At 33.0% G+C, this 24,488-nt stretch overlaps 1 protein-coding gene across 6 annotated transcripts; it reads right to left on the bottom strand.

The window, feature by feature from the left end:
- Nucleotides 1–848: 848 nt before the first annotated feature.
- On the bottom strand, nucleotides 849–24,488 carry LOC106079208 (alpha-L-iduronidase-like). 6 transcript variants are annotated; one of them, XR_008773687.1, is made up of 21 exons: nucleotides 23,963–24,488; nucleotides 21,633–22,080; nucleotides 19,662–19,750; nucleotides 18,944–19,108; nucleotides 17,692–17,835; nucleotides 16,907–17,097; nucleotides 15,691–15,786; nucleotides 15,443–15,540; nucleotides 14,568–14,681; nucleotides 13,707–13,810; nucleotides 11,757–11,835; nucleotides 9,736–9,985; nucleotides 8,052–8,142; nucleotides 7,358–7,464; nucleotides 5,982–6,106; nucleotides 5,474–5,605; nucleotides 5,116–5,192; nucleotides 3,497–3,603; nucleotides 2,177–2,521; nucleotides 1,519–1,564; nucleotides 849–1,401 (listed from the first exon to the last, which is right to left on the bottom strand). XR_008773687.1 is itself a non-coding variant. In XM_056004190.1 (19 exons), exons 4-19 carry the CDS (start codon nucleotides 19,072–19,074, stop codon nucleotides 2,415–2,417), a joined length of 1,953 nt encoding a protein of 650 aa, XP_055860165.1. In that variant the 5' UTR covers nucleotides 19,075–19,108; nucleotides 19,662–19,750; nucleotides 21,633–22,080; nucleotides 23,963–24,488; the 3' UTR covers nucleotides 1,969–2,414. The 6 variants fall into 6 exon arrangements, 4 of the variants coding, with proteins under 4 accessions (XP_055860165.1, XP_055860167.1, XP_055860166.1 ...); XR_008773688.1 differs by lacking the exon at nucleotides 1,519–1,564 and having other exon boundaries at nucleotides 850–1,401; XM_056004190.1 differs by lacking the exons at nucleotides 849–1,401; nucleotides 1,519–1,564 and having other exon boundaries at nucleotides 1,969–2,521.

Consider the following 24,488-nt stretch of genomic DNA (forward strand, 5'->3'; position numbering starts at 1 on the left):
GGCTTAATTATTTTTCCACGTTTCGATGGAATTCGTCATTTTGCCCATTACCATTTCACTCCCCTGTTATGATTAAGTTTCAATAGCTTTGTCGTTTGTTATCAGAAAATGTTTTATTTGGTCTAGAATTAAAGTAGAATGCATGCTTTTTATATAATACAAAATGAAGTTTATAAAATTAAACATTAATTTAGTTTAATGAGGTCAAATCGACGATGATATCATCAATTAGGAGAGAAAGAGTTAAAAGTGAATGCAATTTTCTTATTCTTCTAAGAACTATCTGTAATTAAGAGTAATTTATAAGAAGTCTTTTAGAATCGACTGTCGGGCTATTAGAAGTGAATGTAATTTAAGAGAATTTCTTGAACTAAATTTTGGTCAAACGCTGTTCACAATCGTTTCAAATGACAGATATCTTGAACTAACTAGAATTCACTAAATATTAAAATTGAAAATGAAGCCACGAAACCATTGTCTCTTGTTTAACAATACACAACTCTACAGAATAGATCACTCTACAAATGTGAATAGTTGATAACTGAACATCATTTACTTTGATCATTCCAAATTAAATCAACCTTAATGCCTTGTTTGATTTTTTAAATAATTTCATCAATATGTTGATTCCGGTACCCCGTCAAAATAGCGCGAACAAAATAGCGCCGACAAAACAGCGCAGAAAAAAAAATATTTTAGTCATTTTGAAAGAAAAACTTTAGATATCGTAAAATATGAATAGAGCCAATATTTTTTTTTTGTTTTAATGTTATCATATTTTTTTCAGTCATTTTGCAGGAAACACTTTAAATATCTTAAAACATAAATAAGCAAAAATCATAATAAGGTAAAAATGAATAATTTCAAAATATAGCATTTATTTACATTATAAAAGTGTACTTCGAAAACATGCAAAGATACTTGTCAAATTTACGCACATACACACAAACTTTCACAAAGTTAAATTGTAGGAAATGTCACGTAGACATTCCATCACAGACTTGCTTCCGTACATTGACAATATAGGTATGCATTTTAATAAAAGGTGAAAAAGGGGAATGATATAAAATTTAAAGTACTCTCGTTCTCTGCAAATATGGCCTACTTTCAGATCTATTAATATTGAAAAGATAAAGACATCAACAAAAATGATGCCCAGGAAATTAAATTACTAAAAATCATGTACACATCATATACAAGTCCGCGCTATTTTGTCTTGCGCTTTTTTGTCGGGAAATTTCGCGCTATTTTGACGAGTCACAGTTGATTCCATGATAGTTTTTCATTTCTTTCAACACCTAGGTATTTTTGAGTTTTTAGTCTGAGTTTGTTTTTTCTTTGTTACTCTTAATAGTTGCCACTTTCTGGGTGGAAAGACATGCTCCAATTTGATTCCCATTCCTGCAATACATTTAATTCTCTTTGTAAAATTTCTGTATATTGTGTTGTTTTTATTGCTCTATGTATTATGCAAACATCTACAAATAATATGACTTTTAAATGTCAATATTCTATTACTTTGGTGTAAGAAGCCAGTCCGTCTCACAGCACCATAGTGACAAATCTGGTCAAGGAGTATACAGAATTACAATGGCATCATTGTGTGTGTGTGTGTGTGTTTAAATTACAAGTCCTCAAAACCTGACTTTGATCTCCTTATCAGCTTTTGTTACCATTTTTAAATTTATTTACTTTTTTTGAAAATGTATCAAAATGAGAAAAATAAGACCTTGACCTTATGTGAAACACATTTTAAAACAAGCAGAATATAATTAATTGACTAATTGGTACATTATTTAAAATTTGATTCATGTTTTGTTAGGTACAATAAATAATTGTTTAAAGTTTCAACCTCATCAAAGAAAGGGTGTGGGATAAATAACATGTACAAACTTTTGACCAGACAGACAAATACACAGAGTGAGTTGATACAAGTTTTGTAAAAATACAACAAGAATGTTTTAAAAATATGTTTTTTTTTTTTTTTATTACATTTTACATTTATAATTATGAAGCTGTACAAATCATGAATCACTCAGCAGCCTCATCTTTAAATTAGGTTAACATTAAGAAATATTGGAATCTTACTAAATCATCTAATTAAATCTCCCTACAAGTTAAACATGTCATATGAACATTGTTATGATATGGTAATTGTATTAGTTATATAACATACTTATGAACCTACTGGTCCAATGGAATGGGTGAGCTTAATACTCCATCTGCCTTTTGTATCTCTTCCAGTCAGAGGAACTTTTGACAGTTGAGCCCATTTTAAAATAACAATATAAATTAGAAATACTGGATTGGAAATGTTTTAGTTATGTACAAATGATAAATATATAAACAAATAATTGTGTCTTTGTAACAAACATCAATTCATATTCCATCTAAAAACATATCAGGAAGTAATCTCATCTTTTCTGTACTTTGTACTGTACAGGGTCAGAGTAGTCTCCCCCTCTGTTCCAATAATCTACTGCTCTCACTCTGTAATAACCTTCAACTTTACTTTCAGAGTCTGGAGAATAGATTTATGTCCCTTTAGTAATAACTTTTGGTTGTGTTTAAGATAAGTATCTTATGTCCCTTTAGTAATAACTTTTGGTTGTGTTTAAAGATAAGTATCATCTTCGAAGCACCCAAAATATGGTCTGGTATTTCTTTTAAAAGTAGAAATAAAAATTAGGTGGACATCATTCCCTCCAAAAACAGAACAGATTATAAATATGTATTATTGGGTTGTTTTTTTTTATAGAGTTGTTCCCAATTTTTAGTGCTGTGTTGTTTTTTTTGTTCTTCTTTGTTTTTTTTTTACATTTCACAAATTAGATTTTTTTTTTTAAATAGTGCATCTTACATGATGTAGTGCTATTTGGGGAAATAGGGTCAAGGCTTCCATGCTGCCTTTGGGTACTAGGGTCTATGAAAGAAGGCTTCCATGCTGCCTTTGGGTACTAGGGTCTATGAAAGAAGGCTTCCATGCTGCCTTTGGGTACTAGGGTCTATGGAAGAAGGCTTTCATGCTGCCTTTGGATACTAGGGTCTTTGAAGGAGGTTTCCATGCTGCCTTTGGGTACTAGGGTCTATGGAAGAAGGCTTTCATGCTGCCTTTGGGTACTAGGGTCTATAGAAAAAGGCTTTCATGCTGCCTTTGGGTACTAGGGTCTATGGAAGGAGGTTTCCATGCTGCCTTTGGGTACTCAGCAAACACAGATCAACTCAAATCTCAATAAAAAAAATTCCTGATCTATATCAAGATTCAAACTCAAGACCCTCTTGAAAGGTAGCAAACAGTTTTATGCCTTCAGTTAGAAACTTGATGTAGATCAGGAATGTTTTTTTTGTTGAGATTCAAGACACAGGCTAAGTTGGAGTAGTTGTATATGTAGATAAAATGAAATATTTAGGGTACTGATTCTTTGTTGAGTATGTTAATGGTAACATTGTTGCTAACTCTGCAGCCTTAGTGTACAACAGGGGATCAAATTCTTACCTGTTTCATAAATAAATGCAGTGACGACTGAATGTCTGGGATTGATTTTTGTAAAAGGACCTGAGGGTCCATTCAGTGAAAGTTCAACATCATACCTAGCTAGACACCTGAGATAAGAAGAACATAAAGATAAAATGAAACATGAAATAATGAGGTTGACTTCCGTGTTGCTCGTGCCAGTGCTGCTTTTGGCAGACTTCAATAACAAGTGTGGCAACGGAGAGGACTCAGCATATTCACAAAACCGAAAGTCTACAGTGCTGTAGTTCTCCCGTCACTCCTATATGCATCAGAGTCCTGGACCCTATATTCCCGCCACACCAAAAAGTTAAACTCCTTCCATCTACGCTGTCTAAGGAGTATCCATAAGGTGTGTTGTCCGACCACATACCAGACACAGACATTCATGGCTGGGAAGCACTAGCTCTCGATCGCTCCACATGGCATGAAGCTGTGAGTCTCGGAGTCTCAAGATTTGAAACAAGAAGAGTGGCCTGGGCGAAAGAGCGCTGAACCAACAAAAAGTTGATAGAAGAAGCAGGCCTATCTGTAACTGACCTAACCCACCCATGCCACGTATGCGGCCAGCTTTTTAAAGCAAGGATTGGACTACAGTCATCTTCGAGCCCATAGGAAATGAGAAATGTGCTCATCTTCCAACACGAAGGAGAAGCTCTATAAGATAAATATCCAGTAAAACATTTTCCAGCCATTTCAAAAAAAAAAACTCAGAAAATCTGTATGCAATTGAGATACAATAACAGTGCCTGAAGGCATGAGTTTGAACCTTCTATCAATCTATTTTGGTTTTCCTTTAACTCGCCTAAGTTTCTCTCCCTTAGATTGCTATGGTATGTTCGTTTGATGTTTTTTCTAGAATAAAAAAAAAAAGGTTAATACTCTAAGGCACAAACTTTCTTCACAGCACAATGTTGTGTTCGAAACAGGAAGGCCAATGAAGTGTAATTCTAACTCTTTGAATGAGTGACCCCATATTTCCTACCACTTTGAATTAAAAAAAATTGGTATGAATGTTAAGATCACACCTAAGACTTTGTATGAATGTTAAGATCACATCAGACTAAGACTGTAGAAATGTTAAGATCACACCAGCCTAAGACTTTGTAGGAATGTTAAGATCACACCAGTCAAAGGCTTTTTATGAATGTTAAGATCACACCAAATAGGGACTTACTTGGTATGAATGTTAAGATCACACCAGTCTAAAACTTTGTATGAATGTCAAGATCACACCAGACTAAGATTTTGTATGAATGTTAAGATCACACTAGACTACGACTTTGTGTGAATGTTAACATCACACCAGACTAAGATTTTGTATGAATGTTAAGATCACACTAGACTACGACTTTGTGTGAATGTTAAGATCACACCAGACTAAGATTTTGTATGAATGTTAAGATCACACTAGACTACGACTTTGTGTGAATGTTAAGATCACACCAGACTAAGATTTTGTATGAATGTTAAGATCACACTAAACTAAGACTTTGTGTGAATGTAAAGATCACACCAGACTAAGACTTTGTGTGAATGTTAAGATCACACCAGACTAAGACCTTGTATGAATGTTAAGATCAAAGCAAACTAAGACCTACTTTGTGTGAATGTTTGAGTCACTCCATACAATAAGAACTTGTCCTTGTGTGATGTTCATACACTTCAACTTGATGACCTGTGACAGTAAACAGGGTTCTTTTTTTTAAATGTAAGCAATAATTATTTGATATTATCTTAAGTACATATTAAAATAAAAGCAAATACAATGATCATCATTTCTCCAATCAAAAGCTGCTCTATTCAGCATACTTAATATAAAACATCCAATTATTTCAAATTTTTCAGCTCAGGGTCAAAGTTGTCAACAGATAAGTGCTCCCCACTTTAGGAAAAAACACAAATATATTTGTTTTAAACATTAATGTTTTGGATTTGATGTGAGTATCAATAATTGACCTTTTCTGGTGGAAGAAGAGGTTTAGAACAAAGATGCATCAATATAATATGTGGCTCCAAGACTTGAAATCTGGGTGGAAGTAGAATATAGCCAGCAGTTACTTTAACATCCATGATAGAGTCATAGGGATCCTGTAAAGCAAATATAAAGGAAACATTTAGAAATCAAATAGTTAATTTACTTAACCCAAAGCCAAAACACCTCTATTAGCATTGCAATTAACATTTTTTTAAAAGTTAGTTGCAATACATTTAATGCACAATATTTATAGAGACATTTAATTAACATTCAAAATAAAGTTAGTTGAAATACCAATAGTCTAGTATTTAATGCACAATATTTATACAGACATTTCTTTTTTATATTATTTTATGAAATTAATTTTTCAATGTCATTTAATTTGTAAACTTCAAATCAATCAGTAAGAATATGACTTGAAACTAAATAAAGAACTAATCTGCCTAGGGACTAGTTCAGACTTGTAGGTAAAACAACAGTGATACTCACCTCCAGATCTCTGAGATAAGCAAATTGTTTTAATGTTGGATAAGCAGTGCTGTTGAACAGGCCAACCCAAGCATCATATGGATTAGATCCACCATTGTAGAGGTAGTAAAACTTGAGTTTTAAACCTAAATAGAGAAAATATTGATGGATGTAGAGCAAAATCATTTTAAAATATGACATATAAACAAACGAATAAAAGGGTAATATAAAGAACTTTATATACTTTAGTTAGTTGTATATAGAGAAAACATTAATTTAAAATAAGTCATGTACAATGATGCAAGATAAGTGGCACTGTCGTAAGCTGGGTAAAGCAGGCCAGACAACTCCAGGAGGCCAGAGTGTACAGACATATTTTTATTGTCAGATTTGTTTAATATACTCAGTTTATTTCATTTCACCTCAAGATGAATTTGTTTATACATTGAAATAAAAATTATATTTAGTTTTGTTCACAAAGAAGTTATTCAAGTGATTTCAGGTTTTATTTCACCGGGTTTCTATGTAACGTCACACATGCCTATTAATTTAATCTATTGACTTACTGTATAAGGAAAACCATACAGTAACGTTTACATTCTTGTAAAAGAAATATATCTTTGTCTAAGCAGTTAGATCTAGATCTTGTAATCAAAGAAAAAAATGCGTGTTAAAGGAGATTAACATGCTAGACTAACCACGGCAGTGTGTATCTTCTCGCCTGACCACTCAACACACAACAAACACTATCGCTTGGTTGTCTTGTCATGACTGACTACACATAGTCTAGACTAGGCTTACACTGACCATTTTGTTCAAATCAGTCAGACCTGTGATCTATTTACTTCTTTGGACAGGGAGGGGCTTAGATGAAAATGTTACTTTTTTTCTCGAGTTGGTTGTCCTAATGCTTTTAAATCTATCTATCTATATATAACTGTACAATAGCGCTTGACTAGGCCGTCACTAAGCCTAACAGCTACTGTAAGAATGAAGCGATACGATTGGTCAAATCTAGTTTCCCTTTCAGTATTGTTGAGGGAAGTGATGTATGCCTAACCTAAAAACAAAATCTCAAAGAACCCCGTTTTTTTTGAGATGTCAAGAATTTACTGATTAATTTATTAATGTTTCTAAGCATTTAAATAAAAAATGTTTCTAAGCATTTAAATAAAAAATGTTTCTAAGCATTTAAATAAAAAATGTTTCTAAGCATTTAAATAAAAAATGTTTCTAAGCATTTAAATAAAAAATGTTTCTAAGCATTTAAATAAAAAATGTTAACTATTACAACTTTTTACGCAGAATTTAAATATGTCAATAACTCAAATTTAAAAAACCATTGTATTTCCCTTTAAGACTTGAAAATAATTATTTTGACTAAGAAGAGAGATTACTTGTAACTCCTGGTGGTGGGATCAAGTACCACTGTAAATTTAAATCAGCGTAAGTGACAGTTGCATTGATATCTGGAGCTCCATAGATCAAAACAGTTTGTTGCCAACTGCAGATGGTATATGATTTGTTTTGAAAAGTATATTTTGACACAGCTAAATTAAAACCAACAAAAAGCAAAATTAAACTAATGTTAAAAAAAAAAAAAGACAAACATTATCACTCAGTTAAAACTATGGAGTGCAAATAGTGTACAAATATCTAATATGTAGTAAAAAAAAACAAAGGTAACATGAATGCCTGGTTGAGTGGTATGTGCTCTGGACTGATGTTCGGTGGTCACAAATGTCCCTGATTCCAACCTTTCCCCCTACCATCCTCAATTGCCCTGCTGGAGGTTTGGACTAGGATGTAATTAAATTCAGAATCTGAAGGAATATCCGAAACATGTAATTTTTTTTTACAAAAACAATATAATGTATAACTATCTAATTGTTAGGTTGAATCAGACTTTGTATAGGCTAAATAATTGGAGAAAATGAAATACAAAATTAGTTAAGGTTGAGAAACTAACAAGACTAATATTTAGATTTATTTCCTTAACTTGACAAATTTTATTTAATCTCAAGGAAAAGCATGTTTACAGTGACTGAAGTATAGCATAAAAAGGAACATTTAAGTTTGCAGAGATCTGACCTGTCAGATGAATTCACTGTGATATTTGGCTCATGGACAGTAGAAATGCATCCATAGTCACTGGTATTACTAACAGTTGTGGAAGGAGTCACTTGAAAAAGGAAAAAGAAAACATAAAAAAAAAACTGTATCACATAAATTTAGCTCACAATTTGTGATTAAAATAGGTAAAACATTAAATTAAAAATAGTGATTTACTATTATTTTTTTAACATTTTTATTTTTGAACACGCAATTAATAGATAAAAGAATACTTTTTAAAAGCAAAGCTTATCTAAGGGAAGGAACCGCTAAGTACTGCCATATTAATAAATTAGTACTAAATGAATAACTAATTGGTTAATTTTTGGATTGATTCATGCATTGTTATAGACTGAATAATTATGCAAAATTTCAACTTGATTCGAGAATTGGAAGTGGGAGAAAAAAAAGTCAAAATATAATAATGGGACTAAATCCATATATATATGGTTGTCCTAATATATATCTGCATTGCTCATAAAGTAGTATTTATTACCCTTATTTTAAAATGAAACAAAGTAATTAATCACCAACAATTAATTAATGGATTGTTTAATTTTTCTGATTGATTCATGTCTTGTCAGGTTCAATAAATAATTGTGCAAAGTTTTAACTTGTTCGAAGAATGGGAATGGGAGAAAAAAAACATGTTCAAACTTTTTACCAGACAGAGTGAGTTGATATAAGCTTTGTAAAAAATTAAACCTGTCAATAATATTTCATGTTTCCATGAAATTGTGCGCACAAATTTACTAGTTACTCAATTAGCAATTTTAGACAAAAGAATGTACAGGCCTGTCATTGAATAAAATTCTATCGAAGGTAAAGTGAGGAATGGAGAAAGACGGTCAACAGATCTTGTGAGGTGCCCCAACGGTTCAACAGACTAAGGGATAGGTGAAGAAAAGTATAGACCAAAGTGTTAGAGGCAAACAGAGTGTATTGTTATAAACCTGGTGGTGGCACAGATGGGGGTAGTGGTGTGAGTGTAGTCAGCCGACGCAAATCGCCCCAGGCCAGCGCTAGACGAGCGGTCAACCGTGACGAGTTACGATGGTCAGCCGAGTCGAGTGTCAACACGGCGGTTCGTGAACAGAGCTCAGGAGCGTCACGAGAGTTTTAGTCATCTGACCACCTGGAAACGTCGAGCGGCGTTCTGTCCGGTTCGAGAAGGCCAGTAGGGACCCTATATAAAGAGTGAAGGTATCAGAGACGAGAGAGACACAACTTTCCGATCTACAGTTCGTTACAACGGCTCAGTACAAGTCCGAGACAAGACAGAGAAACCAGGCAAGAGTTGATACGGCGGAGAGATATTTGTACAGTCTTGTGTTACGTGCTGCCAATTGTACAGTGTTTGGCTGTTATTTATTGACATTAAACTATTACGTTATTTCGAAGCCCAGAGTTGTCAAGTTCTTTAAGTTGGTGGTGTCGTTTGGTACCATTTGCAGCGAGCCTGGATAGGGAGATTCGTAACAGTATGAAGAAGTAACAGGAAAAAAAAAACTCACTAAAGACAGTGTTGTTTCCCCTGGCATCAATAACAGCCTATACAGGTCAGTAGTTTCAGCTTCAAAGAAGCCTACATATTAGTTCTTTACTTTTCAAAGATAAAAAAAAATTACCTTATAGCCTTAACTACTGAATAAAGTAATCATACTTGAAATATCCACATGGAGCTGTCTTTCCCCGAGCAGTGCCAACATGCCCATCACCATGTAAACAGGTTTCCTGACAAATGTCACATAGTGAGGCTGAGTGAGGTTCATCTGAAACCTTGCCAGTAGAGTACGCTGTGTGAACTGATTGGGAAAGTAACTGAGAAACCCGTTGTCGTTACTAAGCAATGCATAGTTTGCTATCAGTGGGTTGTCACGAGCCTTCAACATATTTTGATGTTGGCTGATGATCTAGAGAGGATTGTCAAGAGTAAAGATCTTAAATAATAATGTATTTATTGGCTTACATATTTATCCTGAGCTATTACTGACATAGACTTATAGTCTCAATAAGAGCTTTTCCTAAATTGAAATGGACAGATAACATCTCAGTCATGGACTACTAAAAAAGGTTGTGCTAGTAGCATACTTTAGAGTGACAATGCTTCTCAAAGTTTTCAAAAGGTAAGACTCATTGATGCATCATTAATGCATCTAAATCATAGACCATTATACTAAAATTAGCCAGTACCCATGGAAGAAAACAAATTAAAACATATGTTAAGATGGCATTTCAGCTCCTGAAAAACAAAGTATGTTTATAAAGTATGACATAGTTAAACAAGGTTACAAAGATAGTTTGCGTGGAAATACAAACTCAAAATCGGCCCCATGAAGTGGTCCACTTAGCCAGGTTTCAATATACAAAAAAGAAGAGACATGGATGTATCAAAAAGTGTTGCCAATACTATTGTATTGTTATGCAGACTGATGACATGATACCACAAGATTTAGAGATTTAATACTACTATTATCTTATCTTATAAATTACAAAAACTGATGTAACTGAATGATAATCTAAATGAGCTAATCTCTCATTCAAGGTCTAAAGGAAGAAACTTTTCCTTTTGGTTAAATGTCTATGTATATTTTATGTATTGTGCATTGCATCCACTTGTATAAAATGAATGCCTGTCTTTTAATAGTAATACACAATTTTTTATTACATTATTTTAGAAAACAACAAAACCATTTGCATAGATTTTTTTTCGATGTACAGGAAAATTACCTCCCTTATCAACAGAGTCTCATATAGTTATTTTCTACTACTAAAAGTGAAAAATAGTTGTAAAAATGGTGTAATTTTATGAAAAAAACTGCTAGCATATGTAATTTTCAAAATTAAATGTTTTGCTTTCAGAAAAGAAAATCTTTCCTACTTTATGTGATCACATACAGGCCTACAGACAGAAAGACCATGCAAAAACTAATATTCCTCTTTCCAAGGTGGCTAAAAATAAGTAAAGATCTTTAAAAAGATGTTTGTTAATTTTCATTCATTAACTATGTTATTGTCTTCATTTCTTCAATGTGCCTCTGATGGAGCTAGAGCTAGACTAAACATAAGTGTCTTCTATGTACTAGACTAAACATAAGTGTCTTCTATGTACTTCTTTGTTTTTAATTACCCTGATCACAGACACAGCCTCAAATTTCTATTTATCATCTATGAGAACAAAGATGGAGGCACTGGCCATGTTGGTAAAATTTAAACATATGTTGACCATCTAGACACAAGGTCACACAAGGTTAGGATTATTTAGCTATTAGTAAGTTCTTTTTGTCACACAAGGTTAGTTGTTTTTTTTTAGCTATTTTGTCACACAAGGTTAGTTGTTTTTTTTTTAGCTATTTTGTCACATAAGGTTAGTTTTTTTTTTAGCTATTTTGTCACACAAGGTTAGTTTTTTTTTAGCTATTTTGTCACACAAGGTTAGTTTTTTTTTATTTTTTTTAGCTATTTTGTCACATAAGGTTAGTTTTTTTTTAGCTATTTTGTCACATAAGGTTAGTTTTTTTTTAGCTATTTTGTCACACAAGGTTAGTTTTTTTTTTTTAGCTATTTTGTCACATAAGGTTAGTTTTTTTTAGTATTAGTAAGTTCTTTTTGTTTTGTTTTTTTAAAATTGATGAACAAGTTTGGTTTTTATGATGACTGTCTAAATAAAATGTATAACCTAACCTTCACCACTAGGGCTGCATAAGTCACGTCTGCCCTCCATGTAAAAGATTTGTTCCAACCAACCAAAGGATCTGCTTCACTGGGAATATGCAACATATTTATGTAAGTCAAATGTCTACAACATCCTAAAACTAAAATACATAACCAATGCACTCTTTTGCAGGGTTAATAGAAAATTGAAGTTCTACCAAAACTAAAATCAATTTTATATTAGTCAAAGTTCCCCTCTCAGACCTTGTGATCTGTAGGGCAGATGAAGTAAAGGTCATCTGTTTCTGCGGTTCACGGTTAACAAGGGTGTCATGTGGCCAGCACAATGACAAGCAGCCTTTACTTTTTCTCAACTAATGTCAGGTATTCATTAGAACTGGGCGGACTCAGGGAAAACCAAAGATCCCGAAATTAAAAACCCCAGTCTTAACCAGGATTCAAACCTGGTACTCCCAGTTTGGAAGCGAAGTACTTTACCACTCAGCCACAACACCTCCTGAATGTTAAATTAACTATTTCAAAATTTAGTCAAAGAAAGGAGGCCTAATGTTACGTATGAAACTAAATAAAATAAAGTCTTCCATTCATTCTACTGAGTTACAAAGTGAATTATTCAAAATATTCTTCTTCTTCTAGCCAGCGTTTTGCCCCTTTTGCAGTCTGCGCCAGAAAAAAAAAACATGCTGTTTTCTTCAGTTGTTCAGCACTGTCATACAGAGTACTTAACGAGGACTGAAATGCACTATTCAAATAGGATATGATTGACAGTTTCATAGGGATGGGCGCAGTTTCTACAGAGGGTATGGGTGTGTCATATTTATTTGCTGAGGTGATCATCTGTAGTCAAACTGAATTTGATTGGACCAATAAAAATTATCTTATCTTAATTATAAGACATAGGTCCTGTTACTAGCTGGAAGATTGTATTTTGCTCTAAGAGGGGGAGGAAATTAATACTGTCCAGTTTTTTGTCGCGATCATTTCTTTGTACAAAATATAAACTAAAGGATTATTAATATAAAGCCATACAAATAGATTTTAAGCATGTTTAATATATAGCGAGCAGTTCTATGCAAGTTATACTTTTGACAATACCAGCAAATCTATGCAACAAGTTTTAAATGTAGCTGGCAATTTGTTAAGAATTAAAACAGGCATTTTTGCAATTAGAAGTCCATTAATTTGATTTTAAAATGTAATAAATAAATACTAAATATTCATTCCTTAATAATACCATTAATACCCAGTGGCAAGAGCACTGCACAAGTCTCAAAAGTAAGTATTTCAATTCCTTAAGTTGTTGTTTTTTTATATCCATCATTTCAATTTCTATGACTTTCATTAAGTTTTATGAAAATACAATAATTTTTTAGATTCAGTATCAATCATACAAACATATATTATCATTGAAAATTTCTAGCAACATTTGCTCAAAGTTTTTTTTTTTTTAATTTCTTGGTATTTAAAAAAAAAGGCCACAAAAAATGCCAGAAAATCTAAGCAATAGTCTTTTTCTACTAAATCCATCTAACTTGGGTCCTTCCTTTCAAAGGGGAAATCTACATCTCAGAGGTTCATACACACATGCATTGGAAAATGTAGATCACAGGGCAAAAGTAGATCACAGGGCAAATGTGGATCACAGGGCAAAAGTAGATCACAGGGCAAAAGTAGATCACAGGGCAAATGTGGATCACAGGGTAAATGTAGATCACAGGGCAAAAGTAGATCACAGGGCAAATGTGGATCACAGGGCAAAAGTGCATCATATCTAAGGCTAAAAAAGATCCTGAAGCTAAGAGCTCACACACATTGCCTAAAAATTAAGCTGCTAGTAAATTAATAAAAGTGTCCAAGAGCTTCACCAACAATTTTGAATAAGACTTTTTTTTTAACAATAGCATCATTAATAAGGGAGACAACAAGAACAATAAAGTTGGTAAAAGATCAAACACTCACTCATTATAAAAAGGTTTGCCATTCAGTTCTGGATACTTCAAATTTATAGCATCAACAGCAACAATCTCTTCAGTTAAGATAGACAATGCTGTGCCACCTTGTCCCTAAATAATTGTTTTAAATAAATAAAATATAAACGTTTTTGTCAGATATAACTTAGTACCAGTACCATTATCTTTGATGCCTATTGCATTATAATTTATCTTTCTTTATTGTAATTTATTTTATAAGCACTTTTAACAAATCTAACATGAATATTACAAATAATAAATATAATAAAATATATGTATAGCTCACGACAGCAGATGCACATGGCTGCACCTAGAAAGTTTTCTCTCTAAATAGCATTCCAAGGTTTTAAAGGGACCATGAGCTGCTGATATGCAAAAGTCCCTCTCTGAAATATTTAGAATTACATTTTGCACCTAAGTTGTTGCAGGAGCTGGCAGAATAAAACCATAGTTGGTTGTCTCAATGCCAAAGTGATTTTAACTCAGTTGATTCCTGAAGCCTAAGCACCACACAGAAACATGGAATCAGAGTGACCACCCATTTCCTAGATTATCAGTTTTTGAAGCATTAAATATTCAACCCTACACCTGAAAGTAAAGACCATGTGGCTGGGCTTAAAGCCAATAGATTAGATTGTTGTTGAATTTGGTTGTCAGAAACTATTTGAGATGCATGCCAGTTAGGACAACTTTTATAGACAGCAAAAGCTTATTCCCACTGGTTTGAAACTATCTAAGAGTATAAAAAAAAGTAATGTTTCTCTTTTAAACCTGGCGATCTATGGGGCAGCCATAATGCCTCCACAAACTATTTAGTTACGTTTTTTAAAAAAATAAATAAGCTTCTTACTTTTTCATGTAATGAAATGAAATCTATTCTAACTTTAGTTTCTCCAGTAAAGTAATTTATTCCTCGAACTGTGTGGTTAAATAAAGCTTCTGCATACAGAGCATCTCTGGAGTCCTGTAGGACAGAAAAAAGACAGTATAATATTTCAACACCACACCTTTTAACTATTTCAATTAAAATTGTATAGTATGGAAGCGATGTAAGGTTAGCCAAATGTAATAATTTTTATATTAATTGTTATGGGAAATAGATAAGATATTAAAGAGTAAAAAATAGTAAAATTCATTTTGAGCTGAGTTTTCTCAACAATATGATTGCAATAAGGACATTATTTGTGACATGATTACATTAGTGTGGGTTTTACTATATATAGGCAATGTCTTTGATTCTGGAAATTAAGGATGAGTGCAGTGTTTCCAATAGTGTGGGTCTTATTGTATCTAGTTAAAGTAAAGTTAAAGTATCCTTTTCAAAACTTGTGATCTATGGAAACAGGGTTAGGGTTATGCTTATGTACGTCCCCCAGCGCTTGTCAGGTACCCCTAAGTTCAAAATCTCTGATTCAAACTTGAGACTACTCGATTCTGAAGCTAAACTCTTTACCACTCAGCCACCACACACCCCATTTACAGTATCTATCTGACAGTATTATATTAAGATGGTTTGTGTGCTCTCAAAGGCTATTTGACTTGAAAAAAACAAACTTACTGAGAAGGTAACAACAATAAGATTGCAATATATTATTTCAAGTAACAATTTGAACAAAAGTAATGGTTTGAATGAAAGTAACAGTTTGAACGAAAGTAAGGGTTTGGAGGAAAGTAAGGGTTTGGAGGAAAGTAATGGTTTGGAGGAAAGTAATGGTTTGAACAAACTCTTAACAAGCCACAGCCATCTCCTGGTCCTCCAAATACTAGTGATGAGTCTGCAAGTTTCAATCCTTCAGAGCAAGCATCATAGTAGTTCAGGAAACCTGGGACATTCATTAAACAACTTGTATTGTCATGGTATTGATTGCAATAGATTAAACTTATTGTACTTTCTGATCACATATTCAACCAACATAAGTGAGAAGTTAATCTAAATGTAAACAACAAATTAACAACAAAAAAACATATTTTACCTTGGACTGTCATAGTCAGTTGATCAAAGTCATGACAGTCAGGCTCATTCCAAGTCTCAAACTTCCACTCTCTGACATAGTCAACACCATACTGAGCTTGACATTAACATAATTTTAGCATATCAAGTTTTTGTGTTGTTTTTTTTTAAAATTAAATATCAATACAAATATTAAAAAAACAGTGTTGTAATTAATTAGATTACTCAAACCAATGGGGAAAGAAAGTAAAGTTGCCCTTTCCGACCTTGTGATTTATGAGGCAGATGATGTAAAGGTCATCCATTTCAATGGCTATATATTAAAAAGGGTGTGATGTGGCCAGCACCACATGATGTGCCAGCACCACAACAAACTGTCTTTACTTTCTCCAACTGTAGAACTAGTGTTAGGTATCCACCAGAGATGCTACAAGTTTAAAATGTGAATTGGACTTTTCTGAATTTGAATAGAGGACAGACAGTTAGATGTCTTACCTTCTTATCTTATATAATACAGACGTTACTTCAAAAAAGAAGACGATGTGTGTACAATTACCAGCTTAAAGATACAAATCAAATTTCAAGATGATCACAATTTTTAATTTTGTTAGCATACTACAATAGTAAGTCAAAACAGAAAGTCGACACAAACATAAATGGGTATCTTACACTATTAATAGAAAATATACACTTTTTCTATCATATAAAATAATGGGCAATAAATTCCTGTATGCAAGCCCTACATCTTCCATTTTGTGTACATTTCTAGCAAAAAAAGGACATGAGGATAATTGAGTAGTAGAGGGCCAAGCTTACCAAGCCAATAGCTCTAGATATAAATCTTGTGAATGGGATGTTTCACTCAAAATTTAAGGGCATTAATGTCAGCCTGTTATTTTGCTACTTAAATAAAAAAAACAACAACTATCAACTATAGGAACAGGCTAGCTCAGCATGACCTTTTGCAAGATTTGCAGGAGAAGTTAACAATTGACTAAAGAAATTAAACAATGAAGTATTTGTCAAATTAGACAACTCTTTAACACATCACTTTGACATCACTTTGATGGAAGAGTTTAAAACAGATGGAACAGTTTGAAACAGATTGAAGAGTTTAAAATCAATTGAAAAGTTTTATTAAAGGTTTAGAAAAGAGTTCAAAAACTTTGCTATATCAAATGAACAGGATTTGGAAAAAAAAAAGGTATTTACAAAATAAACTTCAGCCAAAGACTTACTGATATATCTTTGAGCAGTCTGTGCTACTAGATCTCTCCACCAATAGACTTGGGTTTTATTTTCCATATCAGTGTAGACACCAGATGGATTCCCCATCAGTTCAAAAATCAAGTACAGCTCATTCTCATGGATAAGTGACACAAATTTATCTAGTTCAGTGAAATTATAAACTGGGCCATTGACTGCAATACTGAAGATAAATAAAAAAATTTTTTTTACTTCAAGTAAGCAAGGGAGAAAGTTTATTAACAATAAGTCAAAGATACATACATAATATGTCAGTGAAATGTAAAAACATGATCACCAGTAGTAAAATTTTTGTTTTACATGTTTCGGATGTTCCTTCAGAGTTGAAGATAGTTTACTTCCTAGTCCAAACCTCCCGCAGGACGACAGGGGATGGGAGCGGGCAGGGTTTGAACCCTTCACCGTCGATAAATCCAAACGACAGTCCAGCGCACAAACCGCACGACCAGGCAGTAACTTAAACAAGCCAATTGTTTATCCTTGTCCCATGGACATAATAAAACAATACTTCCAAATCAAACCTTACTAAGAACTTGCAGATTCAAATTACTATCCTCATTGTTGTATGTCTCAAATAAATTTGTAACTTAAAATAACATTGACTAAACCTAGGTCTTATAGTAAATGAAAAGTTTTTATGGAATCTCCATATTGATATATAATATTTTAATTATTTGTTAATTAAAAGATAACAAATTTTTTATTCTTTTTTTTTTTGGCTGCAATGGATTTGAGTGTAAACCTCTCAGTTTCTTACCTTTCAACATGAACAAGTTCGAAAAGCCAGTGGACTCTGACATGAGTGATTCCACTAAATGGAACAGCCCCTATATAGGCTAAGTTCTGTTGCATGTCAAAACTTAAGTCATAGTTGGCTGCCTCTGAATGAGGTGCAGGAGGACTAGAATGGAAAAATAATAAGTCAATCTAGGACTAAAACAACCAAAATACACAAAAAAATACTTTTTTTTTAATAAACAAAGATAAAGTGTATCAATTAGTTTGGATAAGTCATAGAATTATATTTGTAATAAAACAATCCATAAAGGGGACTAATTCAGCTTATATCACCACTTCAGTCAAGTACTATTGATTTCTCTTGGAAAGGGGGCTAATTCAGCTTATAACCCACTTCTTTCCCATGTTTGAGATAGCAAATAAAGTAATTTATTACCAATAGTTAAGTAACTAATTGTTGTTTTTTTATATTAATTCTTGTGTTGTCAGAAAAAAGAAATAATGTGCAAAATTTCAGCATGTTCCGAGATTGGGTCTCAGAGAAATAATGTGTACAAACTTTTGGCCAGACAGACAGACAAATAGACAGAGTGAGTTGATTAAAGCTTTGTAAAAAAAAAAAAAGCAGGAAATGCAATGAATGCATAAATTAATTAAATAGAAAAAAATTACTCTATGTGAAGATTATTTTATTTTTCAAAGACTGTACACAGAGAAAAAAAGTTTAGAAGTCCTGTTATATTTCTATATTGAAAAAAATGAAAGTTTCTGAGGTGTTGTGATTTTGAACCATTTGGGGAGATAATAATGTTACCTGTGTCTACTGCAATGAAAAAATAATTAGACTTTTTCAGGCTAGCATAATGTCTTTAGCCATGAGACTACTAGAGGAATGTTTAACTGTGAGACTACTAGAAGAAAGTTTAACTGTGAGACTACTAGAAGAAAGTTTAACTGTGAGACTACTAGAAGAAAGTTTAGCTGTGAGACTACTAGAAGAAAGTTTAACTGTGAGGCTACTAGAAGAAAGTTTAACTGTGAGACTATCATCATCATCAAACTCCATTTGAGTGAGGGCTTGAGAGGCTCAAATCCTCTCTTGCAAAAGCCCTGGACAGAAACCCTGCTGTCTTGTGTAGTGCATAAATGTTGCCATACAGGTCGAGAATTTGTGGTTTCCCAGACCTGTCGAGACGGAGATCAGCAAGTCTGTGAGACTACTGGTGAAAGGATTATTTAAAAATGACAAAGTTTAGTCTTATGTAACTTACCAGAAGCCAGTATTCCTCCAAAACTGTGTCAGCTGACCTCTTACATCAGAAGAGTTGATAAAGATGTTCAACTCAGACTGGGTCATTACCAAACAAAGTTGAAGCATCAGAAAAAAAACTGTAGGTGCCATTTCAGTTGTTATCAGAAACCTTATTTTAACACACCTAAATAATTAGAAAAAAAACTATAAACATGAGTTACATTTTATATGTAACACATGAGAAATATATGTGTAAAGATAAAAAAATACATTTATATATATACATTTTTTTAAATTGATTTATTTTGAAAATAATTATTTAAAACATTGTCAAATTAGAATTTAAAAAAATAAACTTTGTTGCTTAATTAAAGTCCTGAGAAGAATTTCTTTTTCTTAACTAACATCTGCCCTATAGGAATGGGAAGGGTACCCAGTACTCTACTTACTTTTATTTTCAATTGACACATTTCATACTGTGGACTTAAAGAGAGCTGAGATATTTATTTTTAAACTTTATAATTTATTATAATGACATTTGTAATAAGTGTCAACAATTTCATGAATAGAATACACAAAGTAAAGTTCTGGATATAGTGAGCCTAACATTGCAAGTTCTTTTATTACATTAACACAAAGTATGTCATTCTTATCCTTATATTATCAATAGACTTGGCAAAAAAACAACAACTTACAAATGGTCAAAGCTGTTGATGTTTTTTATACTTAAAACTTACGATAAAAGATTCCATATGAGCTATCAAACACTTGAGTTCTGCATCTGGTACCTGGGCCAAAACTTTCAACTGACCTTTGTTATCACATGCTTTAGAGAAAGATAAACACAATTAGACTTTATTTTTAGTCCTACTGCAAATGAAATGGGAACAAGTTATTAGTACAACATCTCAAGTTGCCATAACCCAATTTTGTATCTGCTTTTTTAAAGATAACATGTACGCCAACTTTCATTCATTTCATCTTAGGTTAATGCAAATGAATGCCAGAATGAAAACTGTTTAGCTTCTGAATAGAAGAGTCTCTTAATACAAGAGACTCTAATCTTGAAGAGTCTCTAAATTGAAAAGACTTTAAATTGAAGCAAAATTAAAGTAATATTAAAGAAAACAAAGAGCCAAACATTATTACTCAGTTGAAACAATGAAGAGCAAATATTTTTTAAAATTTAGCAAAAGTATTTAAAGGTAACACGAATGTAACACAATATAATGTATAATTATTTGACTGTTAGGTTGAATCAGACTTTGTCTTTACTAAATAAATGGAGAGAATGAAATACAAAATCTGTAAAGGTTTTGAAATGGCAAGACTAATTTTAGATTCATTTCCTTAACTTCACAAATTGAATTTAATCTCAAGTTCTATTCTTGGTGAAGGTTGGAATGTTTATTTAATGATTTGTATGTTTAAAAACTAGTAACTTTTCTAAGAAAAGAAAAGGTGAATGTTTCACTATCTGTCACTACAGACCAACTGCTCTTGAGGAGAACTAATTTACCAATGTAATTCAAACCTTTTGAAAATTGTAGATTGCATCATTATGAGTGGTTTACTACTGACATAATATATTACACGGAGTTGTCATGAATATTAATTATACTTAAATCCATTATTTTTAGCATTCAAATGATGATTGACATTCTTAAAAGATGAATTGTAGTAAATAAACATTTTGACACATCACTGTTGTTTAACCAGGGGAGTAAATGGTAAAAGTAGATTGAGATAAATTAAAAAAAATAACTATTTGTAAATTTTTACTTTCATAGACATGTCTAACTGAATATAACATTAAGCATGTGACCACTTCAAATTTGCATGCAACTTGGAAATAAAGAGAAGTTGTCAACTGGAATTCATTGCGTTAGAGTTCCAATATGTACAAAATAACAACATTAAATTGGAAAATCAAAGTAAGGAGAAAACAAAGTAATAGGAAAACAAAGGAATAAGAAAAGAATGTGAATAAAGAGGCTAAGTTTATTTTTAGTTCTCTACAATCATCTCCATAGCAAGGTCAAGATTGATTGTCGACAAGCTCTTGCAGCAAGCATGCTTTCTTGGAAATTCAATGACCATAAAAGGAGCAGCCAAGATTTAGCAGGTGATAGGCGTGGTTTGTTCCCAAATGCAGAGAGAGGTTAATAAAATAAAAATCAGTTTGAGAAGGACAAAGAAATGTCAGTTGTATTTTGAGTTTTAGAACCAGAACCATAGTTAGATCTAGTTGTAGTTATGAGCTTGAATGAAGATAGTTAACTTGTTTCATTTTATTGTACAGTGTGTATTTTATTCAAGTGATTCCTAGTTCCAGAATTAAAGCTTTGTATTTATTGTTGAAGGATCTTCATTGTTTGAATTAATAGTTTGTATTTGAATCTCCAGCATAACGATCTTATTTGAGTGTTCAGTAATTTAAAAAAATAGAAATCTACACTAAATTAAAATATCAGAAACCCAATGTCTGATCAACACAATCTCATCGCAACATTAAGACATCTTCACATCAAAACACTCAAATACAAATGACCGTCACAAAGTAATAAAAAAATAAAACTTATATTTAAGAAAAAAATTATCTTAAAAACTATGTACATTCTATAAATTAGCATTTCATTATGTCAATATTAATAAAACAAAACATCTACTAAAACATATGCAATACAGATTATAAATTAAATATTTACCTTAAAATATATAATACTACTGTATTCATGCATTTTTCTTAAACTGATGATCTGAAACAACCACGTGCTGATTCAGCTGAACGACAAGTGTGTCTATTGTTTGGTAACAACATTTATTGGCTTAAACTGGTTGATAACAAAAGATGTTAGCTGGAACTGATGATGAACAAATGTTGATCAGCTGAGAAATGATTTCAGCAAATCATTCATTTCATAGACTTCGTATGGACATTAAGGGGCCCCAGTGCTTCCTGAGTTTTTAAAAATTCCAATTTGCATATCCCAAAATTTCCTCCTTTTCGATGATTAAGAATCTCAATGAACTGTTTGTCCTATCGAAGTTACCAGTGTACGTCCACACTGCAAGAGGAACTTTGTTCATGTTTAGAAAGTGCAGTATTTCCTCTGATAGAAGAATCACATCCAGTATGACTAAATTTTATGACCCCTGTAAATAGGTAGAAATTACTGTTTATGTATATTGTTAGCCAGGGCCAGATTTAAGTAGGTAGAGGCCCAGGGGTAGAAGTTTTGAGGAGGCCCCTAAACATTTTTAGAAAGTTTAATAAAAATCCATGTATTATTAATAATACTTATATCTGAAAGTATACCATACTCTAGAAGAAAATAAATATAGTACTTTTATATATAATTTCATTATAATTCTTTTACAAAATATTAAAATGATTATTTTAGTTACAAAATGTATATTTTTGAGTTTTTGGAGGGTAAGGCCCTGGGTTGATGCACTGCCATAAATCCAGAGCTGCATTTATATATTATGAGCATGCTACAAGTTGACACTTCTTAATCACAACAGTGTTGCTAACGGTAACATTTAAAGTGTTGTCAGTAAAAATGCTAAACAAATGTTTCAAAATATCAAAAATTTAAAAATTTCTGACCCCAAAATTCTGATATTTTTTGTGGAGGCCCCTCTGTTGTAGAGGCTCTGGGGCAATAGCCCTGACTGCCCTCCCTTAAATACGGCCCTGTTCTTAGCCTTAAAATGTAAGGCTTAAATGCTATGTAAAAACCTCAGTTTGGCGCAAAAAGAAACTCCCCAAAGGACCCCCAGTTCAGAAGCCAAGCGATTTACCACCCCTCCAATCTAGTATAAGTATATAGTATATAGCCTATATTACTTATATTTATAGTCTAGATTCTATTTATATAGTTTGTCTATCGTGGATTGATGATGACCACTTTGTCATCGGGGGGGGGGGGGGCTTTGCACTGGGGTTTTATGCCTCCTCATGTGGCTGGTGAGAACTATGTGAGCCTGGAATGTTATTCCAGCTGGAGCTAGTGTCAATGGCCTTGCTTTTCTTCTCTGGCGTTGTTGTCTTTTCCTCAGCAACCTGTGCGCCAGTTTTCACAGCAGGACACCATGATGCTCTGTCATGTGCATCTGTCTCCCAGGTGGCTGGGTCTATGCTGAACGTCTTCAGAGAAGCTTTGAGGGTGTACCTGAAGTGCTTTCTTTGACCGCCTTGTGAGCGCTTTCCTTTGCTTAGTTGGCCTTACAAGAGTCGTTTATTAATGCGGCGCCTTCCATTCTGCAGACGTGTCCTGCCCATCGCAGCTGGGACTGCATCAGGATTGTGTGGATGCTTTGCAGACCCGCTCTTCAAAGGACTTCAGTATCTGGTATTTTGTCTTGCCATTTGACATTCAGAATTCAGTATTTTTCTTAGACATGTCATGTGGAAGTAGTTCAGTTTATTTATGTTTTTCTGTACACTGTCCTCGTTTCTGAGGCATAGAGCAATGTAGGGAGGATGACAGCTCGATAGATCTCTAGCTTTGTGTTTGTGGTGATACCTCATCTATTATACAATTATATTATAATATAGATCTAGATTTAGTGAGTAATTTTATGTTGTAATGTCAACTAGATATTGAATCAAATAGGCCTACTTTATCAAGGATTGGCCTCTTTTATTTACTCTTTAGTCCCACAAGAAGTTGCATTGCAAAGGCCTCGAAGGGAAAAGAAAAGATATATTTATATTATACGAATATAGACATAGAGTATTACTATTAGTAGTATTAGAGTCTAGTAGTAGAATCTAGTAAAGTAGTAGATGATAGAACTATTTAAATCTATTTTATATTTTAAAAATATCGTCTCTGGACTCTGGAGACGTAAATTACTAAAAAAAATGCCAGAGATTGTTTGTGATTCAAAGTGATTGTGTTCAGACCAGTATTTTAGATTGACAAAAGAATATTAATCATTTCGAATTTATTCTATTCTAGATAACTGTGCCTGGTTGTTAATAACAAGAAAAGCAAGCAAACAGTGAAACACGGTACACTTTTACTACTTCTAGATTAAAACGTAGAACACGGTCACGGTTAATTGGCCGACCTCTTAAACTCTGGACGAAATCAAAACAAAAACAATCAGAGGAGATTACTCCAACAATACATAACATAGATTTCGTAAAATAATAACACTGGTTGTGTACTCTTGAATTAATGTTAACAATGCTTCTTCGAATATGGGTATAGATCTACATTTTAGAAGGCATTTTGTACTTCTCCAATGCGCTCATTCGAAACCACTGAAGTTCCATCTTTACTTGATGATGTCTGTCTCTGTTATACTCAGACCTGCACATTTTGGAAACGTGAGAGGTGGGGAAACTTCATTAAGCTTGACAGTAGAATGGACAACCTTGGAGGAACGTGCAGATCAATAAAGCTAGGGTAGCCTTCCATCAGCTGAATAACAACTGGGGATCTAGCAGAATACGCATTACCAGCAAGATCGGACTTTTCAGAATTGTGAAGCCACTACAAGCTAGAGACCTGAAGAACCACAGTCGCCATCACGAAAGTAAAAAAAAA

Source organism: Biomphalaria glabrata, chromosome 11, assembly GCF_947242115.1.
Source record: "Biomphalaria glabrata chromosome 11, xgBioGlab47.1, whole genome shotgun sequence".
Classification (NCBI taxonomy): domain Eukaryota; kingdom Metazoa; phylum Mollusca; class Gastropoda; family Planorbidae; genus Biomphalaria; species Biomphalaria glabrata.